This window comes from Carassius gibelio, chromosome B8, assembly GCF_023724105.1.
Source record: "Carassius gibelio isolate Cgi1373 ecotype wild population from Czech Republic chromosome B8, carGib1.2-hapl.c, whole genome shotgun sequence".
Lineage (NCBI taxonomy): Eukaryota > Metazoa > Chordata > Actinopteri > Cypriniformes > Cyprinidae > Carassius > Carassius gibelio.
The window spans coordinates 9,080,757-9,108,080 of NC_068403.1; the positions used below are offsets into that span (position 1 = coordinate 9,080,757).

A 27,324-nucleotide genomic window follows, 5' to 3' on the forward strand; every position below is an offset into this window, starting at 1 on the left:
GACAATGAACTTTCTGTCACCATCCCAAAGCCGCTGACAAACATGAGCACAGGAATAAACCAATCACCTTCTGTTTATTTATTTTTTCCTCCAAAGAAGGCTATTTACCCTCTATTGGGTTATAAAAAATGTGAATGGGGAAAACAGACTTTATTTTGTTTCTTTTATCTTTTTTTACTCTCCAATTGCTGCTTACATCTTGTATGTGTTTTTGAGCCGTGGCCTTGTGGTTAGCTCTTGTGTGCCAAGGCTAGATTGGGCAAAATTCAGAATTCAAGATTTGACTTCCTTTTAGCGTTTTTTTGTATGATTTGAATTGGGATGATAGCAAAATTAAATTACTGAATTACAGTTCAAAGAAATTCAAAACGGGCAATGCATTCTGGGAAATTAAGTGGCCTTCCACCCTGTTCCACAAAAGTTAATTTATTAAATATGATGAAATATGCAAAAAAATATACATTTGTGGCACCTAGGTGGTATCTCAAACTTTAAAGACCCCCCCCCCCCCATTTCCTTCAACATTTCCTTCATAAATACCCATGTACATAAATAGCTGAAAGGTAAAAATAATAATAATAATAATAATAAAAAAAAACACCACAAAATATGAGTCAGCATTTATCCATATGATCCAGAATGTAGCTTAAATGGCAACAAATTCTCTGAAATCCAGCCAATATTTCTTTTAATGCTCCTTCTGAGTTTACTGCATACTTTATTGTTCATGTTTTCCCTAGCAATTTTACTAGCCCACGAAGTGCTGCTGAGGTTAGTCTCAAACATTACCTTGCGGTTAGCTTGGCATTAGCCACTGGCTCCATGCAGCTCCAGCAATTCCAAGAGAGCGTGGGATCTCAGCGTTCCCTGGGGTGGCTGCCAGTGTTGTCATCTAATATGCGGGGTCTGACGTCGCTTCTTTGGGGTGTCCCAGATTTACAGGGGCTCCTTTCGTTTCCACATGCACACTCCTCCCAGATAGCCCACACACTGCAGGCTACACGCCAACACGCCGCAGGCTCCGGCACAGCAGAGAGGGGGAACGGGGGTGGGAGATTCCTGTGTCTTCCAGCTGTCACCAGCCTGGCACAGCAAAATACAGACGCCTTACAGTATAGGGTACACTCTTAAAACTAAAGGTCCTTAAAAGGTTCTTCACAGCGATGCTATTGAAGGACCATTTTTGCTTCCACAAATAACCATTCAGTCAAAGGTTCTTTAAAGAAACATCTCTTTCATACCTTTTTATAATCTGAAGAACTTTTTTACCACAAATAAACTTTTATGAAAGCGAATATAAAAGGTTCTTTATGGAACCATTTAGACAAAAAGGTTCTTCTATGGCATCGTGAAGCACATTTATTTTTAAGAGTGTATACTAGGAAGTGTATATATATATATATATATATATATATATATATATATATATATATATATATATATATATATATATTATTTACATATTATTTTATTTTTTTTATTAATCAAAGAATCCTGAAAAAGTATCAGTTTCCACAAAAATAGCACTTTTTTTTACACTAAAATAGAAAAGTTGTTTTAAATTGAAGTAATAGTTGACTGTGTTTACTGTACTATCAAATAAAGGCAGCCTTTTTGATCAAATTCTCCTACCCCAAACTTCTGAACGGTAGTGTAAATCTTAACTTAATATTTCAGATATTGCTTTAGTATCCCATAATAGAACTTAATATCTTATTCGAAACATCTGTCAATTGTCTTTATTTTTTTTCACTCTGATGCGGCTTCTATATCATTTTCAATATCTGCACGTAGACGTACAATATTGTAAAACACACAGTGAACTACACAACAAGTACGTACACAAGGAAAAAGGCCTTAAGTTTGCGCAAGGTGAGGTAAGCTAATGGTTTTACACAACCTCTTAGCGAAATATGAATCTCTAATGCAAATCCAATCAGAATGATGCTTTTGTCTGGGAGAGAGCACTTAGGCATCCCTTAAGTGTTTTATGTACAAATGGGTCGAATTAAGGCTATTAGATGCAACGATAAACAGCATTAAGAATAGAGATTATCTCATTGCACCTTACATTATCTAATTACACTTCAGTCAGCTTTTGTCTCTTTGGATGGAAGATCACTAAGCTAATTAAAAAGAAGCCGTAAAGTCGGTGGTACTTGCCATCTTCCGGCATTACGCAAGTTGTCATGACCTCAGTGACGCAACTGTGTATTTATATACTACATAAAAAGGAGCAAAAATGTCTTAAGATGTCTTTTACTGCAGAGATATGTCCCTGTCCCAAGATGCTGTTGCAGCAAGGGCAGAATGTCAAGTAAGCAGCAGCAGTGATACATTTGTTTTGACAAATTGAAATGGATTTTCGTCCTTCCTTTCTTTTTGCCTTCCACATCCTAAATGTGCCTAAATTTAAGTCTGACCAAACAGATTTTCCTGTTTGTAGCCAGAGAGCTTTGTGATATCAAGGTGGGTTAGCGTCACATGCCCGTTGAACTGTCATCTTGTGTCTGCGCTGCTGTTCTCTTCCAAACGAATGCAAGTTTGAGCTTTCCCACCTGATTCCAGCAACTGACGGCACAACATGGCTGCCGGAGGGTTTGGATGAGGGGGTGGGGGGTGTTGCTGGAGGCAGTGCTGTGTTTGCTACGATGTTCATCTCATTTTCAATCAATGGAAGCACTGGGCCTTTAAATTATGCATCAACAATTGATGTAGAGAGAGGGGGAAATTAGCGAGAATCCAGCGTGAAGACTTTTAGCTCACTGCCAAGCAGCAGAACAGCGAAAATCAGTCAAATATATCTTTCATGTGCAAAGCTTTGATGATAAATGATGTTGAGCACAGAGGAATACGTGTGTGTGCGTGTGTGTTATTGTAAATTATATGTACCATAAAGTAAAAGCATATATAGGAGTGTCTGCATGAGAAAGAGAGGAAGGACACCCACTGGACACACACTCATTTTATCATCTCACACATTCTGACTCCTGCTGCTGAAGTAAGAGGCGTAATGGTTCAAATACGACTCGTCCAAATGGAGCCTCTCACTCCAAACAGCCTCAATTTAACAGAGAGAGAAACATCTCATTCCTTCCATTTAACTCAGCATGTTCCTCAAGAGCTAAAAGAGACCCAGACAGGGAGCAGCTCACGCATGCCCTTCCTCATCTTCGCTATCACGGAAACGGGGATTACAAGAGAAAAGAGGACGCCGGTTTTGGGACCTCGTGACTCCTGTGTAGTCATGCTACAGTTAATGATACTTTTTTTCATGCACGCACACCGTGGGCTCACAAACATGACAACACGTCTCTCGGGAACAAAAATACAGCTGTGCATATTATGAATCACATTTTCTGGATCAAAAACATGCACCCAAGTTATAAAGTCATACAGCAGGAGGTCTGTAATACCTGTTATCCGTTAGCATTCCCATTCATCTCAATGGCAGATGCTCGTCTGGAGATGGACCCCCTGGAAGTATGTGATTTGTAATCCGCTATCCTCACTCTTCATGGGACACATCACTCTGGATCTGCAGGAAATGATAATGCCGATTGGTTGTCAGCACCACAAGAACGCACACCAAGCCACTATCCTAAACTGTGAAGTGAAAGAACAGAGAGACGAAAATATTAAAATTATAGACCATTTCATACTTTTTAAAAGCTTTAAAAAAAATGGACACCTCCTTATGGGTTTCTTGAAAAGTGACGGTTTTACATTGTTACAAAAAATTAGATTTCAAATAAATGTGTTCTTTTGAACTTCATATTCAAAGAATTCTGAAAAAAAAAAAAAATAAATGCATGCAGCCTTGGTGGGCATAAGATATTTCTTTAATAAATAAATAAACATCAGATTTCTTTAATAAATAAATAACTGAACAACCCCAATTTTTTGAACAGTATATTGTTGTTTGCGAACATTTTATTTGATCATAATGCATTGCTAAACTGTGCAATTGTTCTCAAAGGAGAAGGATGCTTTTTGTATCCAGACATTGTAGTTAGAGCACTAAATTGCAGCAGATTTCAGATTCTCACCTGATGGTGCTTGATAAGATTCTCAGAGAGGCAGACAATTAAGCATAGAATTACAACTTCTCTACGTTGTTCTTCAGGGCTGGTCTGAAAAGTAAAACAAATGCGGCTTGTTATGGTGCATACGCACAAAATCACAACTATACAGTGACTCCACAGAGTTTGTGAATCAAGGCATTATTTGACCAATCTCCAATGATGGTGAAACTGCTGATGGAAAATGAAGTCAAGCTCTCGCACATCACTATTGCGCTCCAGCTTCAGCCGTGTCCCATCGCAATGAATAACCCATCAGGAGCCTACACACTAATAGTCATAAGCTGTTTATTTGTGAAAAATATCCTTTTAATTGGTTTTAAGTCTTTTTAAAAAAGCCTTTCCAGTGTTTCCAAATTTGACTGCAAGTCTATCCTGCTGGGGAACAGAAAGTGCTGGAAAAATGGAGATCCGCACTCATTAAAAGCTCATTAAAAGCACAATGCATCATTTCAGTTTCAATTTTAATTGACAATTAAAATATATAAGTTAACGTAACCATTATACTAATTAAATAGCATAGAGGTAATTCTCTTTCGCTGTGGCATTTGATGTTAATGGCATATTTCTAAAGGCTCTGTCAAAATTCTCAATCTTTTTTTTTTCCGCAAATTCACATTTTATACACTTTATGTATATCGATCATCTTTCCAGGAGATAAATAAGAATAAAAATTCTCTTTGATTTCATGTAAACAGCACAATCGGCTCTAAAAGCTAATGACAGAACAGCACAAAACACTTCTGTAGATAAAAGTTGACATGAAATATTTACACAATAGGTATGATGCAGTATAGCAGAGCGCTGGCTTTGCCATGAAACATTCTCTGTGATTCTCACTTCCCTCAATATTAAATTCATGAGGCAGCCCTGACTGTAACCCTCTCCGGTACCTACGCTGCTGTCCATTGTAGGTAACCCTGGCTGTGCTGAAGAGATTGTGTTTGTGTGTGCTTTGTATTCATGTGCTGTCTCTGCGTGGGTATATGATCTGGTTGTGTGAGCAGAATTTTATATTCTGTGTGTAGGTGTGTATACCACATATGTATTTCCAAATATACAGTACAGAGTACCTATATATATACTCATGTATAGGTGTCATATGTGTGATATTGATTTTTTTTTTTTTATTATGTGTCTGTGAGATTTAGGGAAGTAAAAGAACACATGGGTTGCCAGGCTTTACTGTAGCCCCTTATAATTGGGTCCATCAGATACTGCTTAGAGGCCATACACAGGACACATCCTTGTGTTCAAAAACAGCTTCCAAAAAAAGACAAAATGGAACATAATGCAAGTGGTCTCAAGACATGTTTTTAACTTGACACACCGACATGAGAACACAATGATCATGGCGCACAATGCTGAAAAACACAGCAAAGCCTCAAAACAATGGCCATGGAAGCCTAGTCTTTTCGTTTAAAAACTGCAGACTAAATACAGGAACATACAGCCCTTTAAAAGGACATATTTAACTTACAGTGTTAATTTTGTTTACATATAAAAGAAAGTCTCTCTCAGCCAGTGCTGTAAACTACAGAAGAATATGGTACATTTAAAAAAGTCATCATTTTAAAATTAAACAGCAGGGCCTAATCTATGCAGTTCAGCTGCTATTACACTAGATATCAACCAACACAACCCAAAACTGGTCTGAAGATATATACTTGTCTATTTCTTGTCTAAAACTGTTAAAACAATGTGTAAAATCATTTCAAATTTATAAATTATGAACACTTCGGTTACAAACCCACGAGTATGGAAGCACTCTGAATAAAACATGTCTAAATCAAAACATTTCAAATAAAAATTCACATGAAAGAGTAAACAAAGGTTCTTCTAAAGGAGTAACAGTAATGCTCTCTAATAGAAAAATGTGTCTGTTTTAAGATTTCGAAGATGTAACTTTTCAGTGCAGCATGCTAAATCTATCCCTGCAGAGTTGCATTTTATAATTCAACCCATTTAAGTCATGTTTGTATGTCCATAAACAGGTGCGGCAGTAAGTTGTTTATATAGAGGGAGTTATGTGCGTGTGCATGTCTTTAATGTTTTCTTTGAGGTTGTGCCTCTGCAGTTTGTTACAGAGCGCAGATGAGATATGAGATGTTTAATAGAGATCAGTTTAAGGTTCTGTTAATGTGTCTGTTCGCAGGAAAATTAAATTAGCTAAATAATTGCCTTGCCAAAAAAAGGCCCTTAGAGATTGTCAAAACAACTCACAGCCTCCTTTCTTTAAAGCAGGATGATTTTATTCTTTGTATTGTCATAGACTACAAAGACTAGTAATGAAATTATGCACTTAAATTAATAATTAATGAACGCACTAAGGGGTTCGTCTTTTAATTTTCTTAAAATATTAAGAATATGACTCAGTTCCACAACAATCAGTGTGACCCGAGTGTACGTAGGTGTGCGCGCTGGTGCTTTTTTCTTTGCAAACAGCCTGGCTCTGGTGCCCCACTGAGATCTCCACTGTCGCACTGCTGTTTGATGGAGAAGGGGTGTGTGGGTGTTATGCTGGTGGGAGAAATCCCTTCGACTGAAGCAGTGGCCTTGGTCGGCCTCACCTTATCCTCAAGCAAGTACTCCAAAGGAGGCAAGAACAACTGCTAGCGACGTTATGGAAATGCCATCAGGCAAAGGGGCATTACAAAATAGATTGTTTTATGAACCCATTATTGTACGCTCAAACACACAATTATGCAAACACACGCATCCACCCACACGCACATATACACACAATGAAAATGGCAATACGGGGCATGCCAACGTGGGGCCAAATGCTCTGGGCCACAAAGGGAGTAGAGTGAGGAACACAGTTGAGATGGTGGAGATAGAGAAAGACAAATGGAGAGGTTAGGCAGAGAGACTACTCTGTGTCTTTCTTTTCTCGGTGTGTTCTCTGAATGTATCATTATCCAGAGCTGAAGTTCTGCGTGACAGTGCTTTGGAAACACACTTCATTTTAGACTAACCTTTCCATTTCTATTTTCCCACACACACTTTCTCGTTTTTTTGGCACAGCACATGTCCAGAATTTTCACAACCAAATAAATACACTACTGTACAAAAGTTTGGGGTTGGTAAGATGTTTCTGCTATTTTTGATAGACGTCTCTTATGCTCACCAAAGATGCATTTATTTAATCAAAACAGTAAAAACTGTGAATATTATTAGAATTTTAATTAACTGTTTTCTATTTGAAAATATTTTAAAACGTAATTTACTCCTGTGATGGTAAAGCTGAATTTTCAACAGCCATTACTCCAGTCTTCAAGGTCACATGATCTTTCAGAAATCACTGCTGATTTGCTGTTTGAAACATTTCTTAATATCCATGTTTAAAACAGTTGTGCTGCTTAATATATCTGTGGAAATTATGATTCATTTTTAGGATTCCACAAAGAAGTCCAAAATAACTTTTCTGTCAATTTCAATCAATTTAATGCATGCATCCTTGCTGGAGAAAGAAATAAAAATACTGACCCCAAACTTTTTAATAGTGTATTGTATAGTGTCTACATAAATATTATTGATAGAAAGCACACTGATATTTCTCATTTCAATTAAAATCTGCAAACAAAAGGTTTAAATATGAAATTATCAAATTAATAAGGCTATGCTATAGACACTTACTGAGACATTTCAACAATAGTCTCATTATAGCTTCTTTTAAAAAACAAAACTGACAATGTTGTTACAATTAAACAGAATTAATACATTTACGGCAAAAATGATTGGATTAAACAGATTTTCTTTTTTTTTTCTCCAAACTCACACTATTAGTTGACCTAATGTTGCGGTTTTGTGCTTGTCATGATGCTGTAATCTATGAAAGAGCAGCACCTGAGTCCTAAAACACTGTCTAGGATCACACTATTTATATTTAAAGAAACTTTGAAACATCACTGTCACAGGTTTTCCAAGGTTTTAATGAACGACAGAGGGATTGGTAATCCTCCGTAATCCAAAGAGAAAGAGAAGGAGGCATTTCGTTTGAAGCCAGGGCAGCGAGTAGTTCTCTTTTCACCCCCTGCGGTATCTGGCGCGCTTTAGCTTGTGTTTGTTTTTGGTGTAGGGCGTAGCACTCTTTCACATTTGTGATTCACTTTGTGTGTACACTGTGGACTTAGCGCTGTCTGTTTCCATTAATGAGGATAAGTGCAGCGCTGTTCTCGAGTTTCACTGCATTTGTGTGGCGAGATCTTTAAAGAACCAAAAGGAAAGGGGGGGGGGCAGTACCACACAGGCCTTTAGCTGCAGGGTTTCTGTTTAAGTCAAATAGCAGATGATGGCTGCCTCGCCTTCAAAGGAGCAGCAGACGGTTAGAAGAGGTTAAATCAAAATAATTCCACCAAAGACTCTGTCAGACGTTTCCAGCGGAAGCTTTCGCTTACCGTGCGCTAGCCAAACATGAATTCAAACTAGTCACAGCTAGTCAGGCTAATGCTACATAGATCGTTAAGTGTTAATGTCGTCTATCTCATAATGTATGCATAGCTCTTGTGATGAATGGATTTAAGTGGTTTTAAAGACTTTTTTAAAGGGTTGGTAATGATAAGCGATACACTTTGAAAGCAAGGGTAGTGGAAAGAAATGCTTTCACAGTCTTATGAATGTTTTAAAATAAAATATGTCTTTTCTCTTCCTTGTAACTACAGGGCAGAGTCTTGGCTATGGTTTCGTCAATTACATTGACCCAAAAGATGCAGAGAAAGCCATCAACACGTTAAATGGACTCAGACTTCAGACCAAAACTATTAAGGTAAGTAATCACACTAGCAGAAACCATAAAGAACAAGCCTGAATTGCATTAAACAACTTTGCCATCACTGAAATAAATTACATTTTAAATTATATTAAAACAGACGTAAATAAATATTTTTGATCAAATAAAATGTTTGATGCAAAAAAACTGTATATATATATTTGTCAATCACAGGAATGAATTTCTGAATTTTAAAATGTTAAATATAATTATATTTAAAAGTGATACAGTATTTCACAATATTACTGTTTTCTTGAAAAATTTGAATAAAAAAAAATCTAAAACATGATTTTTACTGACCGATACTTTGGAATGATAGTGTGTGTATATGCATATGTGTATATGCAGTATAGTCATATTACTATAATGCACTATAATAATAATAGTAGGAATATTTAATCATTTAATAAATATTGTGTACAAATCCTTTTTTATTATGTATACATATATATATATATATATATATATATATATATATATATATATATATATATATATATATATATATATATATATATATATATATATATATATGTGTATATATATATATATATGTGTATATATATATATATATATATGTGTATATATATATATATATATATATATATATATATATATATATATATATATATATATATATATATATATATATATATACTGTATATATAAGTGTGTAGACATTGCTGTAGTACTAACATTTTTATTACGTGAATTTATTAAATGATATGCCAATAAATTAATTGAACAGAATTAACAGATTCTTTAAAGAATCTTTGTATGATTACTCACAGTAAATTAATGTCAAAATCAAGAACTGCTGTACCATGGTGTATTTGTATGCATACCTCAATGTGTACGTTGGGATCAGCATTCGGGTTCATGTTGTTAGGTTACTGCCTGCCTGTTGTTTACCAAACACTTTTCAGCCAAAGCAACCCACATTACACTAATTGCAGTAGCGGTCCCCCCTGGAGCCAGCGCCTCTCGCTCAAGGGCACAGCGTTGAGAAGCTTCTCTCTGTGCCTCTCCAGTTAACAGGTCACCCGCACCTGGAATTGAACCTATTTAAACATAACAGATGACAGACGGTAACAGAGCAACATCTCATTTAGGTGGAAGCGTTCTCCCAGTCACCATTTCTCACGTCTGCGCCAGTCAATTCGCCGAATGTTTCCTGTCACCGTTTGTGCCAGTGGAGCTGCAGTGATTAGTACACGTGGCGTATACTGGCTCGTGCTGGGCTGAGGCGCGGCAGCACAAAAAGAGAGGAGGGCAAATCTGACTCATTAAGATGCAGAAGGAAACAGGAAAGCAACTGAAGGAAGAAAAGGGAAAAATAGTGTAATTGATATGTAAATGAATTTCCAAATGTCAAATCATGAAGTCACACAAAAAGAGGGAAATAGCATGTATAATGAAATCATGTGGACATGCTAAATAGACGCCTAAAATGTGTCTGGGTTTTCACTATGGAAATTTTGATCTGTTCTTTTCTGTCATGTTATATTATATTTTATGCCATTTAATTCTGTTCAGAGACATTGGTATTTTGTCATCTATGATGTTTACATTTTCTGTTCAATTTTATGTGGTTATATTTTATTCTGATCTAATGTCACATTATTCTGATTTGCCATTCTTTGTCATTCTGATGTTCTATTCAATATTATTTTATTGTCATCAAATCACATTTTATTCTGTTTGGTTCTGATGTGTTATTTTATATTCCACTTATTTGGTTTTGTTATATTTTATTAGATTTCATTCCCTTTTGTCATTAAACTTTTTTTCTATTGTTCTCTTCAGTTAGATCCATGTTCGGTTTTATTCCATCTCTGTTATCATTCTATTCTGGTCAGTATTGTGATCTGTTATATTCTATGTTTTAGCATTGTTCTGTTTTATTTAATCTCTATTGTCATTCTATTCTGTTCTGATCTGTCATTTTCTATTCTACTCTGTTTTTAAGTTTTATGCCATATTACATTATAATTATTTTATTCTTTTGTCATTCTACTCTGTTGTCATGTTTTTTGTTCTGATCTGTCATTTTATATTCTATTCTATTCAGTTTTATGTTTTATCAATATTATATTTTATTCCATTTTATTCTTTGTTGTCTCTTAGCTGTACTGATATTCTATTTGATTCCATTTTATTATTTTTCTGAGTTTTGTTCTATTCTGCTCTGGTCGGATTTCCTCTATTATTTTCGATTCTACTCATTTCTATTTTATTATTAAACTAAATCATGCAATGAAATAGACAGATCTGACACAATCTGATGGCTTGCATTTTCCTCAACAGCGCCTTGTGGTAAATTTAGCAGCAGCAGCAGGTTTTAACAGTAAATTCTGCCTGCCGCTCACAGCATAATCTGACTGTGTGTGTGTTTTCCTCTGGCCTATAATCCCAGACCTCTCACTTACATCCGCCCTAATCTAATCAGATTGGATTTCGCCTGCTTATGAAAACACGGCTCAGTCTGCGCGGCTCAGTACCTCTTAACATAACAGCAAAAGAACGCACGTGTTTGTGTGTGGGAGCAAGAGAAAGAAAAAAGAGAGAGAGGAGAAAGAAAAGACTTGTCAGGGCTGTTTTTGAAAGAGCACAGCACAACGCTCACAAACGTGGGCGTTTTCCAGAGTGGCAGCATGTGTATGTGTTGGCCGGCAGTGTTTCTAGTACTGGTTTCAGCATCAGCTAAGAATCCATCACAGACAGAATGACTCACTCTGTGTGTATTTGCCGATCATCACAGCTTCCTGCCACGCGGCACTTCTCTCAGTGACAAAACACACTTCCAGGGAGGCAGCGGTACACACACACATAAACACTCAGTTAAAAAACTGCACTTATCAGCCATACATACCTCGGGATTTTGTTCCCATCCTAGGGCTATAACCAAATGACTTTGGAGCTGTTTCTTTTTACCCTCACGCCCTTATTGTACTGCAAAATCCAGAAAAAGACACAGTGCAGAAAATAAAATGGCTGCAGTTCGAGTAGTGTGTATCAGTCAAAAACTCCTAAGTTATCAGTTTGAATGATTCTAACAAACCATTTATTCAATCCATCACAGCAGTTACTGAATTAACATCTGACTCACTGAACTTGCAAGTCATCACAGCTGTCATTCATCTCAGACTTAAAATAAACCGACATGTTATGGAAACCACATAAGGAAATGAGAATTGTGAGACTTGCTTACATTTGACGTTTCACTACTTTTTATATTGATTTTATTACAGCATTAAGAATTTAGCATTAATGTAAAAAATACTTTTTATATAAAATAAATACAATATTATATAAATAATTTAATATTCATATTATTTTATCATACATTAAATATGATGATGGTTATTATTATTATTAAAGACTGGTATTAAATTTAGTATCATAGTGTTATGTTTTTAAATCTGAAACACTGAAGTGAGCATACAGCGGTTTGGCCCGAGGGCACAATTTAGTTTAACACAAATTTTCATGCTGTCTGTTGGGGAGTTGTCAAAACCTTGCAGGTATGATGTTGCTGAGCATACTTCTTCTAAACATGTTCCGTTTTTCTCTTGCAACATTCACACTCCAACAAACAGACTTTCGCGAAGCAAGAGTTGTCTTCCATGACTTGCATGCCTACATACACAAACAAAACACATGCTACACACATCTCATGCATGATTGATTTTTTAGCTTGCACATGCACATATAAACATGAATGGAATCGACACAGCAGAAGATGTTCATGTTTCACACACTGTCTAAATCAAGTGCAAAATGACAAGCAATTTTCTGTCCGCAATGAAAGCAAAATGCTATGTGAAGAAGAATTGTGGAGCAATTTTGGATTAGAAGGAAACTACCAAGTGTTAGCAGTGGTGCCGAATGAATTTTGAATGAGTAGGGGGTTTCAAATTAAGGATGGCTATAGCTCATTAATTATTGAACAGTGATGATTGCATACTGATTTGAATTTGAGGTACAAAATCCAGCAGGTTTTACAGTTGCATCTTTGGAGAATATCACCTATTTCACATCAAGATACTAGAAATACAGATAGAGATGCTAAAAATGTATTCATTTGGAAATGTACAACTCTCAATAGTTATTTGATTAGAAGTACCTCTCCTGAAATCTCCATAATTCGATATTTGTTCTTTTCGCTCAGTTAATGAGTCCCTTTTTTTTGTGCTTGACTCATCCTAAAACCGACCAAATTACACAAGTTCAAATGTAAATTTGCTGTAGTAGGTTTGATGGATGAAGATTTAGCACTGCATGATTTTTCCACCTACTTATCACAGTCAGTGTTCATTTTGACTATCTGCTACAGTAATTTACCAAGTCTGCGTATAGACCTGCTTTCTTTATTCCTTTTTTTTTTACCTTTATGAAACAGAAACTATAGCAATTTGACATCAGAAAGGGTGTGCTTTTAATGCAAGTCATACATATTTTAATACCAGCTGACTATGTTAGGTTGAGTGGGCTAAAAGTCCTTGTGTCCTAAACAATGCTACAGAAATAGAAACCGAGCGACTGTGTTTCTTGTGGTCACAGCTGGTAAGGGCAAAAACAGCGATTTACACGGAACAGCTTTGATTGCATATCACTTCATCATGCTTTGCCTGGTCAGGACACGTTGTCACTCCAGTCCGTGTCCATTGTTTATCATCTAGATCTTTCTAGCTCCATATTTTCTCTCTCTTCATCCATCTGTCCATCTCAGCGTGGGTCAGAGAAGCCAATGTCTTTATCTCTTATCTCTGTGATCTCTCTTTTACACCTTACACATTCCTGGCCCTCCCTGCTCTGTCTCCTTTCTCTTGCACTCCATGAAACCTCTTATTCAGACCAGCACCAGCCCTCTCAAAAGATGCTCTCCTGCTGTAATACGGCAAGAAAGAGATGATACCCTCTGTCTTATAACTCCTAATAAGTGTGTTCCAAGGTCATCCTTCTCATAAAGCCTCCATTGTAACCCCACCCCCCATCGAGCCGGGATGAAGACAGACCATCTAATAGCAACAGACAGCTGCGTCTAAGAGTAGATGAGCGAGAGAAAGGGGAAAAAAGAAGGAGAGGGTAATTATCCGAAGTGCAGTTCTTTGCTCTTTTCAGCCGAGCAAGAAAAACGGCATTTATAAGGGCCCTCCTGCTGAAATAAGCTGATGATGTATGTTTACAAGAGGCTGTTTAGCCAAGAAAAAGGAAGTGAGGAAAAAAGTCTGTGGCAGTTTATGATGAGTTTATATTCTTTTGCAAAATGCCAGTGTCAAGTTAAGGGACACGGCATCGCTCGAGCACATCAGCTAATGCAGGAAGTCCATGAAAACAGATCAACACAGCTGCGTCTCACCGGCTGAAAAATCCAAAAAGAGTGAGAGTTTCACTCGAGTCACAACTTCCACATGCTCATCATTTTGTTACACACACACACACACTTCTTCATGAAACTTCTCCGTTTCTCAGCAAAACTCCGGTTTTGCCTTCCTGTCGAGGTGTGATGGGAGAAATCCCACTGAGGGCGAGAAGAGCGTAGCCTTGTGCTGTGAGATACGTGTATACACACACACACACACACACACTGCTCACAGCAGACGGGGTGTTGATAGATCTGACATCTGGAGCTGCTTGACAGGGCAAGAAAAAAGCGCACAAAAAAAGAGGAGAGGAAAAGAAAAGAAGGGAAGATAGGAGAGGGAAGAGTGCCAGGGTTCCATGCCTTTTGCCTTCTCTGTTTAAGTGGATTTGAGGAGATTACGGCGGAGTGTTTAGCATGTTTCGCTCAGCATTTGTAGCAGTGTAACAGCCTGTGATGGCTCTGCTGCCCAAATGTCAGAACTAATGAAAATATGAGATGGAAAGGCTGCTTCAACCATTAATGGGAACAGATTAAATTGACGTGAGCATTAAAAGGGCAGGGAGATAGAAACATCTCCCTATCTTGAATTAAAACTGAATTGCTGTAGTGAGAGAGAGCGAGACTGACAAAAGCGTAGAATCAACAAGGAAATTCAGAAAATGGGTTTGTTCACTCAAAAAAATGAAAAATCTGTCATAATTCTGTATACTGTACTCAAATTCTCTACTAACCCACATGACGATTCAAACCCATATGAGTAGATATTTTGAGAAAAGTACTGGTCTTTTTAGTACATATATGATAAATTTGGACTGGAGCTTTGCAGCTTCAAAAAGAACAGTAAAGAACAATACAAGTATCCATTTGACTTGTATTTATTTAAAAATATTTTTTTATAAAATGTATTATTATACACATTAATTTAATATTTAAATTAATAAAGTAACATTATTTCAAAAATAACAGAATACTGTAAGATTTATATTTTATATAACACCAAATTACAATGATAATATTTTTATATTTATCGTTTTTTTACATTTAATGACACAATTCAATTCAAGTTTATTTGTATAGCACTTTTTACTATACAAATCATTGCAAGCAGCTTTACAGAAAATTAAGTTTCTACAGTATTTAGTAGTAGCTTATCAGTGGTGAATGTCAGTTTATGTGCATATGGCAGACATTTTTGGAAAAATCATTTAAATACGTAGTCAAACAGATGATGAAAGCTATTAACAGCTATTATTATATGATGCAATCACACTTATAGCAAAATTTGGTAGTTTAGTATGTTGTTTAAGGGTTAACATCATCTGTGTCCTCTGAGGGGGTGACATCATCTCTTCTCAGTTGTTCTAGATCCAGACTGAAGCTTGTGTAAATCCGTGGCAACAAATAGAGACATAATTAGCATAGCTGCTGTTCCAACCAAGTAATATTAATTAGTTTTACCCAGCTAAAGAATAATAATGAACATTTGATCAGCTACAACTGCAGTCCAAAATGACGAGATACGTTATTTGAATGCTTGGCGAAAGAGATGTGTTTTTGATCTAGATAAATTATAAAGCTTTCATTTTGGTGGAAAAAGCTTGGGAAGTTTCTCTTTTGTTAAAAACAAATTAATACAGTTCTCATTACAAATTTATCCAGGTATCCAAACATTTAAAATGCATGCATGTGGCTCAAACTTCAGGTTGCAAAATATGAAAACGTGTATAAATTCAGAAGAATCACATACTTGAAATTCCAAGTTTTCTACAATTATTTACTGAAAATCTTAAACTCTTTTAGAGTTTGTGAGAGAAGCAGCAATGGTTAAAATATGTACAAATCATTATTTTGACTAGGAACTTTTAAATTAATCAATTGATCTTGTTAACAAAAACCAAAAAGATCAGGCTTCCAAGTCCAACACCATGAGTCAGTAACAGCAGTTAACAGAGTGAAGGGGAAAAAATATTTGGCGATAATAACTAAAATTGGGGTCTGTTCATCACATGAATCTATTTTATGAAATATTTGTAATAAAATAAGTCATCTGAAATGAAAATAATATTTGCATGAAAGCATTCATATGGGCTATGTTATTATTTGGAACTGAAAAAAGTTTCATGGGTTTGGAAAGACATAAGGGTGAGTTATTCATTTTCTTTTTTGAATGAGCTATCCTTTTAGGAAATAAATCTAATTTAAGAAAATCCAGGATGAGCCACAGCACTGAAGTTTCCCACAAGGATTACTTTAAAAAATACCTAATTATCTCTACAACTGTGTAAAGTTCAGTGACATTATGGTATAAAATTTGCCAGCGACTCTGAAATTTGATTGAGAATGGTTGCAATGGGTGAAAATTGCATCATGCGTGTAAGAAAAGAAAGAGACTGGTATGTGAAGTTGAAAACAAGTAGAGTGTATTTTAGAGTTTGACAGACACTGTCCAAGGTGCTGCAGAGTTTGACAAGTCGAGAGAGGTGAGAACGTGCTGGGTGAGTGCTAGATGGAGGGAATATGGTGGAATGAGCGCTGTCCAAGGTGCTAGTAAGCACAGCTCGCTGATATTAGAGCATGTGGGGAATGCGAGGGTGAGAGAGCTATAGATGGCTTGGCTCTCACTCTAGGCACAAACAGAAGGTTCCAAAGTGTTATTCAGCACAGATGACAGCCAGCCTTCTCTCTCTCACACTCACACACAAGCTCTTCCATCATGTGTGTTTTCTGAAAACAAATCAGCCTTTATCATTTACTGCTGTGGGTTTTAAGTAAGGTTCAAAAACCTTATTCTAAAAACAAGTCAATCTGTACAACTGTAGAAAAAAAAAACTAAAACTGTCCAATTTGTTCCATTGACGCTTTGAGTCAATGCAATAAGGTTATATATGTTAGCATTATATAGTGTTGTAAAAACAAAATCATGATACCAACTGCATTTAATCAGTTAATGTTTTACATTTTGTATAAACTATAAAAAATTTATAACATATAAAATTATACAATATATTTAATAATGGATATATATTGTTTGTAATGAAACAATATGCACTTTATTATATATACACAAAGTACACAACGTATGTTATAAGTTATGACAAGAAAAATTTGAAAACATTAACCTAGAATATATATTTATTTTTTAAATCCGTTTTTCTTTATAACTTTTCGAGACTTCTGAGAATAGACTGCAAATATGCCTGTAGGTCAAAGGGTTCATGAACTTCATCCAATGTACTCTGGGTATCCAATTTCTTGGGTATATTTTTTCTCTTCAGAAAGTGGGTTAGAGGTGGTGCATGTTAATATTGAATTCACATTTTCAGCTCTTTAGATGTCATGTGTATATGCCTTATATGTGAATGAACAGGGATCACAGAGAATCCCTCGCAGCAATTTGTTCCTTTTCAAAATATTATAATAAGTCAAAGAGATTCTTCTTTGTTCTTAAGTGGAGGATTTGGGGGCATTATCTTTCTGAAGTCTCTAGCTGCTCCAGGTCAATGCAAGAATACAGACCATCAGCAAAGTGTGTGACAGAACAGGTGCGCAGATGTCCTCTGGCAACTGAATGCTGCATATTGAAAATGCAAGAAGTCAGTTATGAATCCCCTGAACAAACATCCTCCAGAAGCTAAATTGAAATGAAATATTTAACAAGCACGTCGATGTGGAGTTTAAGAGATCAGATTCCTACACCACATACAGTAAACCACTGTAGTTTGATAATTGCAAAAATGCTCAATGTGTTTGTGTGTTTTTTTGTCTTACAGGTTTCGTATGCACGGCCCAGTTCGGCTTCTATCCGTGACGCTAATCTCTACGTGAGTGGTCTGCCCAAGACCATGACCCAGAAGGAGCTGGAGCAGCTCTTCTCTCAGTACGGACGGATAATCACCTCCCGCATTCTCGTCGACCAGGTCACAGGTATCAGTGGGACCGCTTTTCTCTCACCCTGTAGCATGCAAACAAACAAACTAATTCTCCCATTTAACATAAAATAAATAATGATTCACAGTTTATTACAAGATTTCACTTTATTGCAGCTTCTTAAAAAATTATAGGACAGTTAAAGCCGATTCAACACAGAATAATTTGTTTTCTCCATATTAAATTTAATGGAAGCCAGGCTAATATGGCATTATCTAGTTTGGTTTTGCAAAAAACAGACTTGCACGATTATATCATTGATATGACATTAAAGATTCATTTTTGTTTTTGTCTGACCGAAATTAAGTGTTTGTAAACTTCTATAATACAATATATCTTTTGTAGTGTATGCAATATTTAATGGCATGATTTAATGAATTTAAGAGTTTCTGCTCCAGCTTGAGACCGTTTTAGACATTAATTTGTATGAATGAAAATTCTGAAGACCTTTTTTTAAGACCCACAGAAACCCTGTAATAGAAACTACACACACAAACTCAATCTTACAGTGATCTTCTGAGAGTAAATGTATGCACATGTTTGTATTTGAGCATAAACATCAATCCCAATCTTAATAAACATCGAACATTAGAACCAAGTCCATGTCATGGAAAGACTGATGAGACTATTTTAAAGCATCCAGTCATCTCCGTGGCCTATCTTTCCTCCAACATCATGAATAAATCAACCAGGATATAAATGGTCATGGAGCTGGATTTCTTACACATTCAATATTTTTACAACTGCATAATTCATAACGGCACTCGCCATGCAAACAATATCGCATAAGCCACATGAAAATGTACTCCACGTTCTAGTGGTGCCAAACCCTTTCTGAAGAACTGCTGAGGAACGCTGCATGGTCACATGCACACTTCCTCCCTTGACATGGATAATTCCTCTGGCCCTGCAAAGGCTCCCCGGGAGAAAAGGGTCAGGCAGGAGAGAGCCTAATGATTAATTAAACCTGAGTTGCTAGTGATTAAGAATCGAGGAGTGTTTTCTTTTTGAAGCTACTGATCATAAAGTTACATGGAGCAAATATTACAAAACCCTACTTTGAAACCATGAAAACCAAACAAGGATTCTGCATGTTTAAAATGAGAGTTGAAGTCAAAGAGTGATTAGACATGTTTCTCAAGAACTGTTAATAGTTTAGTTAAATCTCCCATGAATTCAAATTGTCACAGTCACGAGTCACTTACCCCATATCTGAATACTGATATCATTAGCAAAACAGAACATTTTGTATAGGTGCATTTATGGCAAAATAATTTTTTCTTATGAACTAATTCTTTTAACTGAATCAAAAGATCTACTCCTGAACTAAGTCAGAAACAATTAATGCCTCACTGAAACAAATTAGCATGCAATACCATACACAATTAGCATAAATTATTTATTTTTTGCCAAAAAATACTACAAGTATCATAAAAAGGAATTAAGAAACTATAATCAGAATCTCAACCAAAATCAACATCTATCCCTACTCATTAATGTGTAAATCAGTGTGTCAGTTTTGGTAGCCCTCACAAAGCTAGCATGATATCAATCGAGATGTTCACTTTCAAAAATCAAGTCAGCATCTGCTACATGCTTCTTTAGGCAAATCTCATTCTGTGTCATATTCCCCTATACACCACTTTAAAGACAAACACTGCATCCTGAAATAACAGTGAAAGTCATTAATAAAGACAAACACATATGGCATGATAAACTAACAGTGGCTTTGCCTTTCTGAAATAATAATACATCATACATCCTTGTCAAAAGATTCTTGGTAATAATTAGGGAAGTGTTTTCTCTGTTCGCCCTCACAAAAAGGATAATGTATTGCGATGAAAGTCCTCTTCCTACGTGTCTCGTTTATATAACTTGTTCCCTATGGTGTGTCTGTTTGTTTTGAGTTTATTGGGAAATGTGACTAAATTGCAGGGATTTGAAAAGCTATTGAGTATTTGACTGAATCCACGGCATGAGTACTTTAACCTAGCATGTAACCTAAGTGAAGTATGATAGGTTTGGCCCTTTGATCAATAGTCAAATATTCAGAGAGGCTCCGCCGAGCCTTGCCTAGCAGTCAATGCATGTCCCGTCAATGAGAGCAAATACAATTGATCCATAACGCCGGCTCCTACAAGCTGCGCCTCTTAAGTGAAAAACGACTGCGCTCCCATGAGCTACTTGTAGAAATCCCCCTTTTAAAAAAGCTATGCTTTCTCCTCTTCCACAGCCTTTTCTTTTCTGTTCATTGATATTTTCCCATGACTTGAATTCCATTAACTATACAATGTAAGCGCACTGTCAGAAACGGTTAGAAACACAACGTCAAAATGCATTTAAGCCAACGTTGCACGACGAGTGTCCAAATCAATGCCTGTCGAACACAAAGGATCTCTGATGTATACAATGAATCGAGATGCTTCACCAGACATAGCTAGGCATGCCATGATACCGCAGCCTTGACCTCCAATTACACAAGGACAAACAGACAGATTTAAGGCAGAACCAGGCAAAGATCTGCTCAAGTCTTCAAACAACTCCCTTACTAAGCCTTGTAACGGCAGCAATTAAAAGTTACATAAAATGAGGACGTCAATCTCTTTTCTCTGATTATACAGAAGCTACGGCAAAGAGGTGTAGGCTTTTTTCCTCATAATATATTTAGCGCACTAGTTTAATAAATGTTCCATACAGTTGGCACAGCCACTTAAAAGTGAGAGAATGAGAGACAACGGAGAGGTGCTTATGTTCAGACAGAGGAGAGAAGGCTTTCATTAACAGCCGAGCTTTTCTGAGCTTTCCCTTTTCCCCAGAGGACTCTCTCTCTCTCTTTCACTTTCTCTTCCGTACACAGTAAGTGTCGAGGACCAGAACAGTGGGCGTGCGATGGAAAGCGCTTTGTCAGGCTGGCTATGGCGGTCTCTTGCCACTGTTTCTTGTGTGCTCGCTCTGTGTGTCACGGTTATTATTAAACTCAGCATTCTCCAGCTTCATGTGTGCTGAGCTGAGATAAGTACAGGTAGAAAGTTATGTAAGGTAGGAGTGATTACCAGGAGAATAGTGCTGTTAACTGGCACATTGTAGCCGTAACTCTGTTCGGTTCATGATAAGCGCTAAAAAGGAGCTAACGGTGCCAGTGTCTCCAGTTTTAGCCCGACCGCTCGCTTTGTTCAGGCAGCCTGTTATAGAAACGGCTGCAGGCTCATTATGGTAATGTCAGGGAAGCGAGGAGAAAAGAAAAGAGTAAAGCACAGTCAACATTGAAGCGCCATTTGCATTTTTAACCGTTAAACTGCAAGCTTTTTCTGCACCCTAATTTTAGCAATTCTGCAGGCGTCTGATAGATCGTCAGCTGTTTGCTGAGTTGCAGCCTGAATGACACCGGTCAGCACTATTTCTACCCGAAGAAACCGAGATCCCATCACGATTTCATTATAGTTGTGTTAGTCCACAGTGCTGAAAACCTCTGGATTGAATCAGACTACAGACTACCTGCCCCTACGGCTCTACATCGTTTTTTTTAAAGGTGTGATACAAAACAGACTTCCAGAGAACAAAGGGAAACAATAGACATTCGTTTAAAACATTAGTTGGCTGTTTAACAATCATCAAACCCATGATTTATAATTATATGCAGGGATGTGAACATTTTTTAAATGAAAAATTGGCCCCTTTTCAATTTACATTTTAATTAAAAAAATTGAATTGGAATTACAGGAAGAAATTCATGAATTAAAATTACAGTGTGTTGTGAAAAAAAAAAAAATTCTTCCACTCTTGCCCACAAAAGATAATTTATTAATGTAAATTAAGTACAATTTCTATAAGAAATTCTATAGATATCTGTCTGTAAGGCCTGAAACTTCTATAATAAAGACTTTCAGATAAAGCTTTGTCCATTCAACATTCACATTTTTTATATTTAAAAATCACAGTTATATGAATGTCAATTTATTTTAATTTTACTTCCTTACATTCAAATTTTTAACCCTGTTTGCTTCCTCAATTAAAATTCAGTTCAATTTAAGGAACAATTTAAGGTACCAGAATTTAAAGGCTTTTTTAATTCAATTATAAATGATACAGTACACGAACCTGATGTTATAAGTTGTTATGGCAAATGCTGCCTATGTTAGGAATTGAATTCTAGCATTCTACTTATGGCTGGAATACACTACAGAAAACACGGATCATTAAACACTTACCCACTTTGTAATAGTCAGGAAAAACTGGCCATCATACACTAAATGACTGAGGATCACACACTACCCTTACGAAAGGAAAATATATTTACCAATATATTTCTTAAAATATATTGTGATATATTGTAATATATTATTTTCCCTTTTTATTTCTAATATTTTAGATATTTGAATACATTTAATAATATATTGATGACACATATATTATATAATATATTGCAGAATATACAAATGATTGCCGCTTTCAATATATTGCAATTTATTGGAAAAAATAAATATATATAAGAATATATGCCTAATATATTACATGATATTTTCCAATATACTGCAATATATTTTTGTTTCATAAGGGTAAAGATGTTCCGATCACAACAAACCCACACAGAAACATGCACATTGTTGCTACGCTTGACAAATGAAAACAAAATGTGTTATAAAATCTGCTCAAAATATCAAACATGTTTGATATCCCCTGACTGGATGGATTCATAGCCTGAAGCTAAAATATCGGAGTCTGTGACTATGTGATTTTCTATGAGATCTGTCAACTGCATACTGGCTCAAACTTCTGGCAACTGCTGTTGACTTCTCTAAACTGTAAATTGGCAGAAAATTGGAACAAAAGCGTATTCCACCAAGCGCATTCTATACTTTTATACATTTACTAGCTTCTTATATACTGGGCATATATAATACAGTGATGAAAAAGTAGCATGATATCATAGGTTTGGAAGGACTTGACCCTTAACCTTTCAGTATGTGTTTCGCAATGACAGCATTCAGAAAGAGCTTGGTATATAAAGATTCCATCAAAGGAAACTGGTTACAGTTAGGCTTCCGAGGCACATTAGTGATCTAAAAAGAACTTTAAAGCAAATATTTAGTCACTACAATACTTATTTCTAGAAAGTAATGGAGACATATGTAATAAAAAATAAAGATTTCTTAAAAAAATTATGTTTCTATTTATTCCACCAACTGTCAAACTGCACGTTGTGGGAGATATGGAGGATACATCTCTGCTGCCTTCAAAAGCAATTAAGGCATTATAATAGACGGGATATTACCAGACATTGGATTTCGACGTATCTCCATGCCTTCCTCTCCCCGCTTTCGGACTCAGCCGGTGTTTGTGTTCAGCCTAAACAAGCAAAAGCAAAGATAGCATATAGTTTATGTCAGATCCATCAGTTCATTCCTGCACACTTAAACTGACAGACAGAAACAAAAAGTCTTCTAGTTTCGGATCAAAATTTTATGAAACGGAATGTGTAATCTCTTGTATTTTTAGATACTTGAGCTGTTGCATGTCAAATATCTTCTAGACAGAGAGAGGAACAGAGAGAGGAGGTGTCATTCCCAGTTTCCTCTCTCTGCTCCACTTTCGAAGGATTCTGCTTCGACCTCAACATCACTCCACGATGAGCATGAAGCTAACTGTGCATCCTAAACTCTCTGGAATAATGCATGCTTTTCGTTCCTCAAGCCTTTACTTCTGACAATCTAATTAAAGAGAGCAGGTTTTAGGAAGGGAGAGGGAAAAGTGAAAAGCTGTCAGGAATGACTCACGCTGCGAGGGAAAGAGAGTAATGCAGCCGCAGTCTGAATGAAAGCTCACTGCATTGAAAAGATTGTGTGCAAATATTTGTTTGCAGAACGGAACGCATCAAAAGACACTGATTTGAATAGACAATCAGGCAGCACAACAGAAAACATCAATACTAGCGGGTGACAGCTGAGAGAGTGAGAGGAGAAGGAACTGACAATATAGAAAGCAGAGAGCAGACACACACGCTCGCACACAAATACGTGTTCATTGTATTATGCAAATTGCCCTCTTGGCAAGTCGTCTCCACATGCACCTCCTCAGAGTAGAAGGATCGTCTCATTAAAAACTAACCCAACAAAAGAACTCCCAGAAAGCCAGGCTTTTTTAAATGTTACTTTCAGGTAGCGGTCAAAAACATTGCCTTGGAAACGGCAGAAATGTCGCGGACAAGCCTCATGCCATGAGGCGGCGTGTGGCCGTCAGCTGCCGCAAACCACACAGCTTGAGGCCGCCGCACACACCCGCTCAATTTCCACACCAGCGGGGCGACAGCATCTCCACACAATATCACCATCCTCTCATGAAGAAAAGAAAACAAATTACACGTCTGCCTGACAGCCCCAGAATGCTGGCCGGCCAATAGAATCTCCCCGTTCCATCGTGCCTCATTTGCATAATGTGACACCAGCAATTGAATCCGTCACACAGGTTGCATATCTCTGTCATTTGTCGTTTTCGAAGCCGAATCATTTTCGGTGGCTAAATATAGAAATGAATCATTCTGAATGAAGGTGTGCAAGTCAGGAAGTGTGAGCATCTGTGTGTTTGGTGCGTTCAAGTCATGTTGGAAAGACTGTTTTAACACACAAAGGCCACCACACCAGAGGGAAGGACTTATAACTTTCTTTAAAGGAGTGGTTCACTCAAATTTAACATTTTTGAAAACAATTTCACCCTTAAGCCATACAGAACTGATTTGGAGACACGTGGCATGGCATCACTTGCTCACCAATGGATCCTCTGCAATGAATGGGTGCAGTCAGATTGAGAATCCAAACATCTGATTAAAACATCACTATAACCCACAATTAATCAAGATGATTCCAACATCTTGTGAAGTGAAAAGCTGTGTGTTTATAATAAATTCATCAAAGCCTTTTAATTTTAAACTGTTGCTTATGGCCAAAATCCATAATAACTTTTCCTCCAGTGAAAAAGTCCATGCCCTGTTGTCTTCTCACATCAACATTTTGGTTTGGAAACTTTTTTTCACTAATAACAGAAAGCAATGGTTTGATATTTTAATGATGGATTCTTTTCTTGCTAACACAGCTTTTTACTTCACAAGACATTAACTGATGCACTGGAGTCATGTGGATTACTGTGATGTTTTTATGAGCTGTTTGGACTCTCATTCTGATGGCTCCCATTCACAGCAGAATATCCATTGGTGATGTAATGCTACATTTCTCCAAATCTGTTAGATGGCCTGTCAACTTTCAGCAAATTTTCATTTTTGGGTATTGCTTTAAGCCCAGAGCTTCCAAGTTGGGGACATGTGAGAAAATATGTCAGATGCAATGGAAATAGCATCTGTTTTTTTAAACTCCAGCTGAAATTTTTGTAGAAAAGGTTAATCACCATCTTGCTCCAACCAACCACTATAATTACGACTTTCCAACTCATAAAAACAAACTTTCCAAGAGGACTTGAACATACCATTGATGTTGCTGTTGCAGGCCGGATAAAGCCAGTAAGCGTATGGTGTGTTGTTTCTGGTGTGCTGGCCCCACAGGTGGCTCGCGGGGTGTGGGCTTTATTCGCTTTGATAAGAGGATAGAAGCGGAGGAAGCCATCAAGGGTCTGAATGGACAGAAGCCTTCAGGTGCCGCTGAGCCCATTACAGTGAAGTTTGCCAACAACCCCAGCCAGAAGACCAGCCAGGCGCTACTGTCGCAGCTGTACCAATCCCCCAACCGCCGCTACCCGGGTCCTCTCCACCACCAAGCGCAGAGGTTCAGGTAAATACAGTCAGTCTACAATAACAATATGTATATTTCTTTACATAGCTTCCTTTGAACCTCAAATCAAAATTGATGGAATAGCAAGGCAAAATAGGTGTCTGGATTGTGAAACTGTTACCTGTAGAGCTCAAGTCATGTGTGTCACGTCACTACCAAGGAATAGCTGCTTCCAAAAATCTGCAGAAACAAAATGAGATTCAGAAAAGAAACCGAAGCAAAGGACTGATAAGAGACAGTGGGGTTCTGTCGTTCACAACATCCCTCTGATTTCTTTTTCTCATACGCCATCCTCCCCTTCTTTCATTTCACATCTGTCATTTCAGTTCAGCAGGCCAGCAATAACTTCACTCTGGCAGCTAACACCTTTACAGCCCTGGGCAGCGCTTCTCAACCATTTTAAAGGCGATGTGAAGTAAATTCTCTCTGCCGTGTCCCCTCACTACATATATAGTTAGTCACAGACAACAATAACAACACCTTTTGATCCTGCCGTTGACTTGCTAGGACTTTTCTTACAATCTCCTTTCCTCGCAGGCTAATTCACATTAGCTATGAGTCACGTCTTATGAGTTTCGAGCTGGCGAAGCCTGCCAAAATAGATGAGGCCATTTTGCAGTGAAAGTTTACTGCTTAATAGCAGCAGATATCAACTCACAATCAAGCAGACAGTGAATATAGTATCAATGTTAGTTTCAGCCATTTAGCAAACTGGTACATCCAGCAAGGATATATTCAATTAACAAAAAGTGAAAGTAAAGACATTCATAATATTACAAAGAAAAAGTTCAAAGAAAAAAGAGTTTACCTAAAAGTGTGTGTTCACAATCGTATGAATGGAAGCATAAGTCTCCAGTATGCAGCTCATAACCATTCAAAACACGTCATTTATCAGTTATATCATAAATATAAAATACTTTGGATGAGTTACAGTCTATCTCCTCTAGATACAATGATTGTCGGTGCGATGTTTACTTTTAAGCAAAAGATCCTTTGTTTAGACAAACAGGACTCGTCAAGCAATTAGCACTGCAAAGTAATACTGATGACAGAAATCAGTAATTAATTCCTCATACATCACAAGCACTTATTATTGAAGAGATCTGAAAAGGATGAGTTCCATTTGCATGTATTAGTCGGCCTTACAAAGGCCTAATTGTGTTGTGTGTGTGTTTGGAGAGGAAGTGTGAAAAGCTGTAGGCCAGGTTGAGACACGCCTGCATATATCTAACACATCGCCTGCTCTTGCACCTCAGACCCCGCTCTTCAATTAACTCATTTACCCACAACGCAACCTGCCTCCCTAATTGGCTAATTGGCATCTTAATGACTCGACACGCTGAATGTCCTCACTTTTTTTTCATAGAGTTCATAGAAGGCAGAGTCACCAACTGTTGACCA

At 37.0% G+C, this 27,324-nt stretch overlaps 1 protein-coding gene across 8 annotated transcripts in view; it reads left to right on the forward strand.

The window, feature by feature from the left end:
- elavl4 (ELAV like neuron-specific RNA binding protein 4) overlaps positions 1 to 27,324 on the forward strand; it is a 77,878-nt gene that overhangs the window by 42,909 nt on the left and 7,645 nt on the right. For 6 of the 8 annotated variants that reach the window (XM_052562522.1, XM_052562524.1, XM_052562526.1 and 3 more), the window contains 3 exons: positions 8,747 to 8,850; positions 17,992 to 18,144; positions 25,688 to 25,923. In XM_052562522.1, coding sequence (XP_052418482.1) covers positions 8,747 to 8,850; positions 17,992 to 18,144; positions 25,688 to 25,923 — 493 coding nt within the window. Of the gene's footprint in view, positions 1 to 8,746; positions 8,851 to 17,991; positions 18,146 to 25,687; positions 25,924 to 27,324 lie in introns of all 8 variants that reach the window. The other 2 variants (XM_052562523.1, XM_052562525.1) reach the window with 1 other exon arrangement.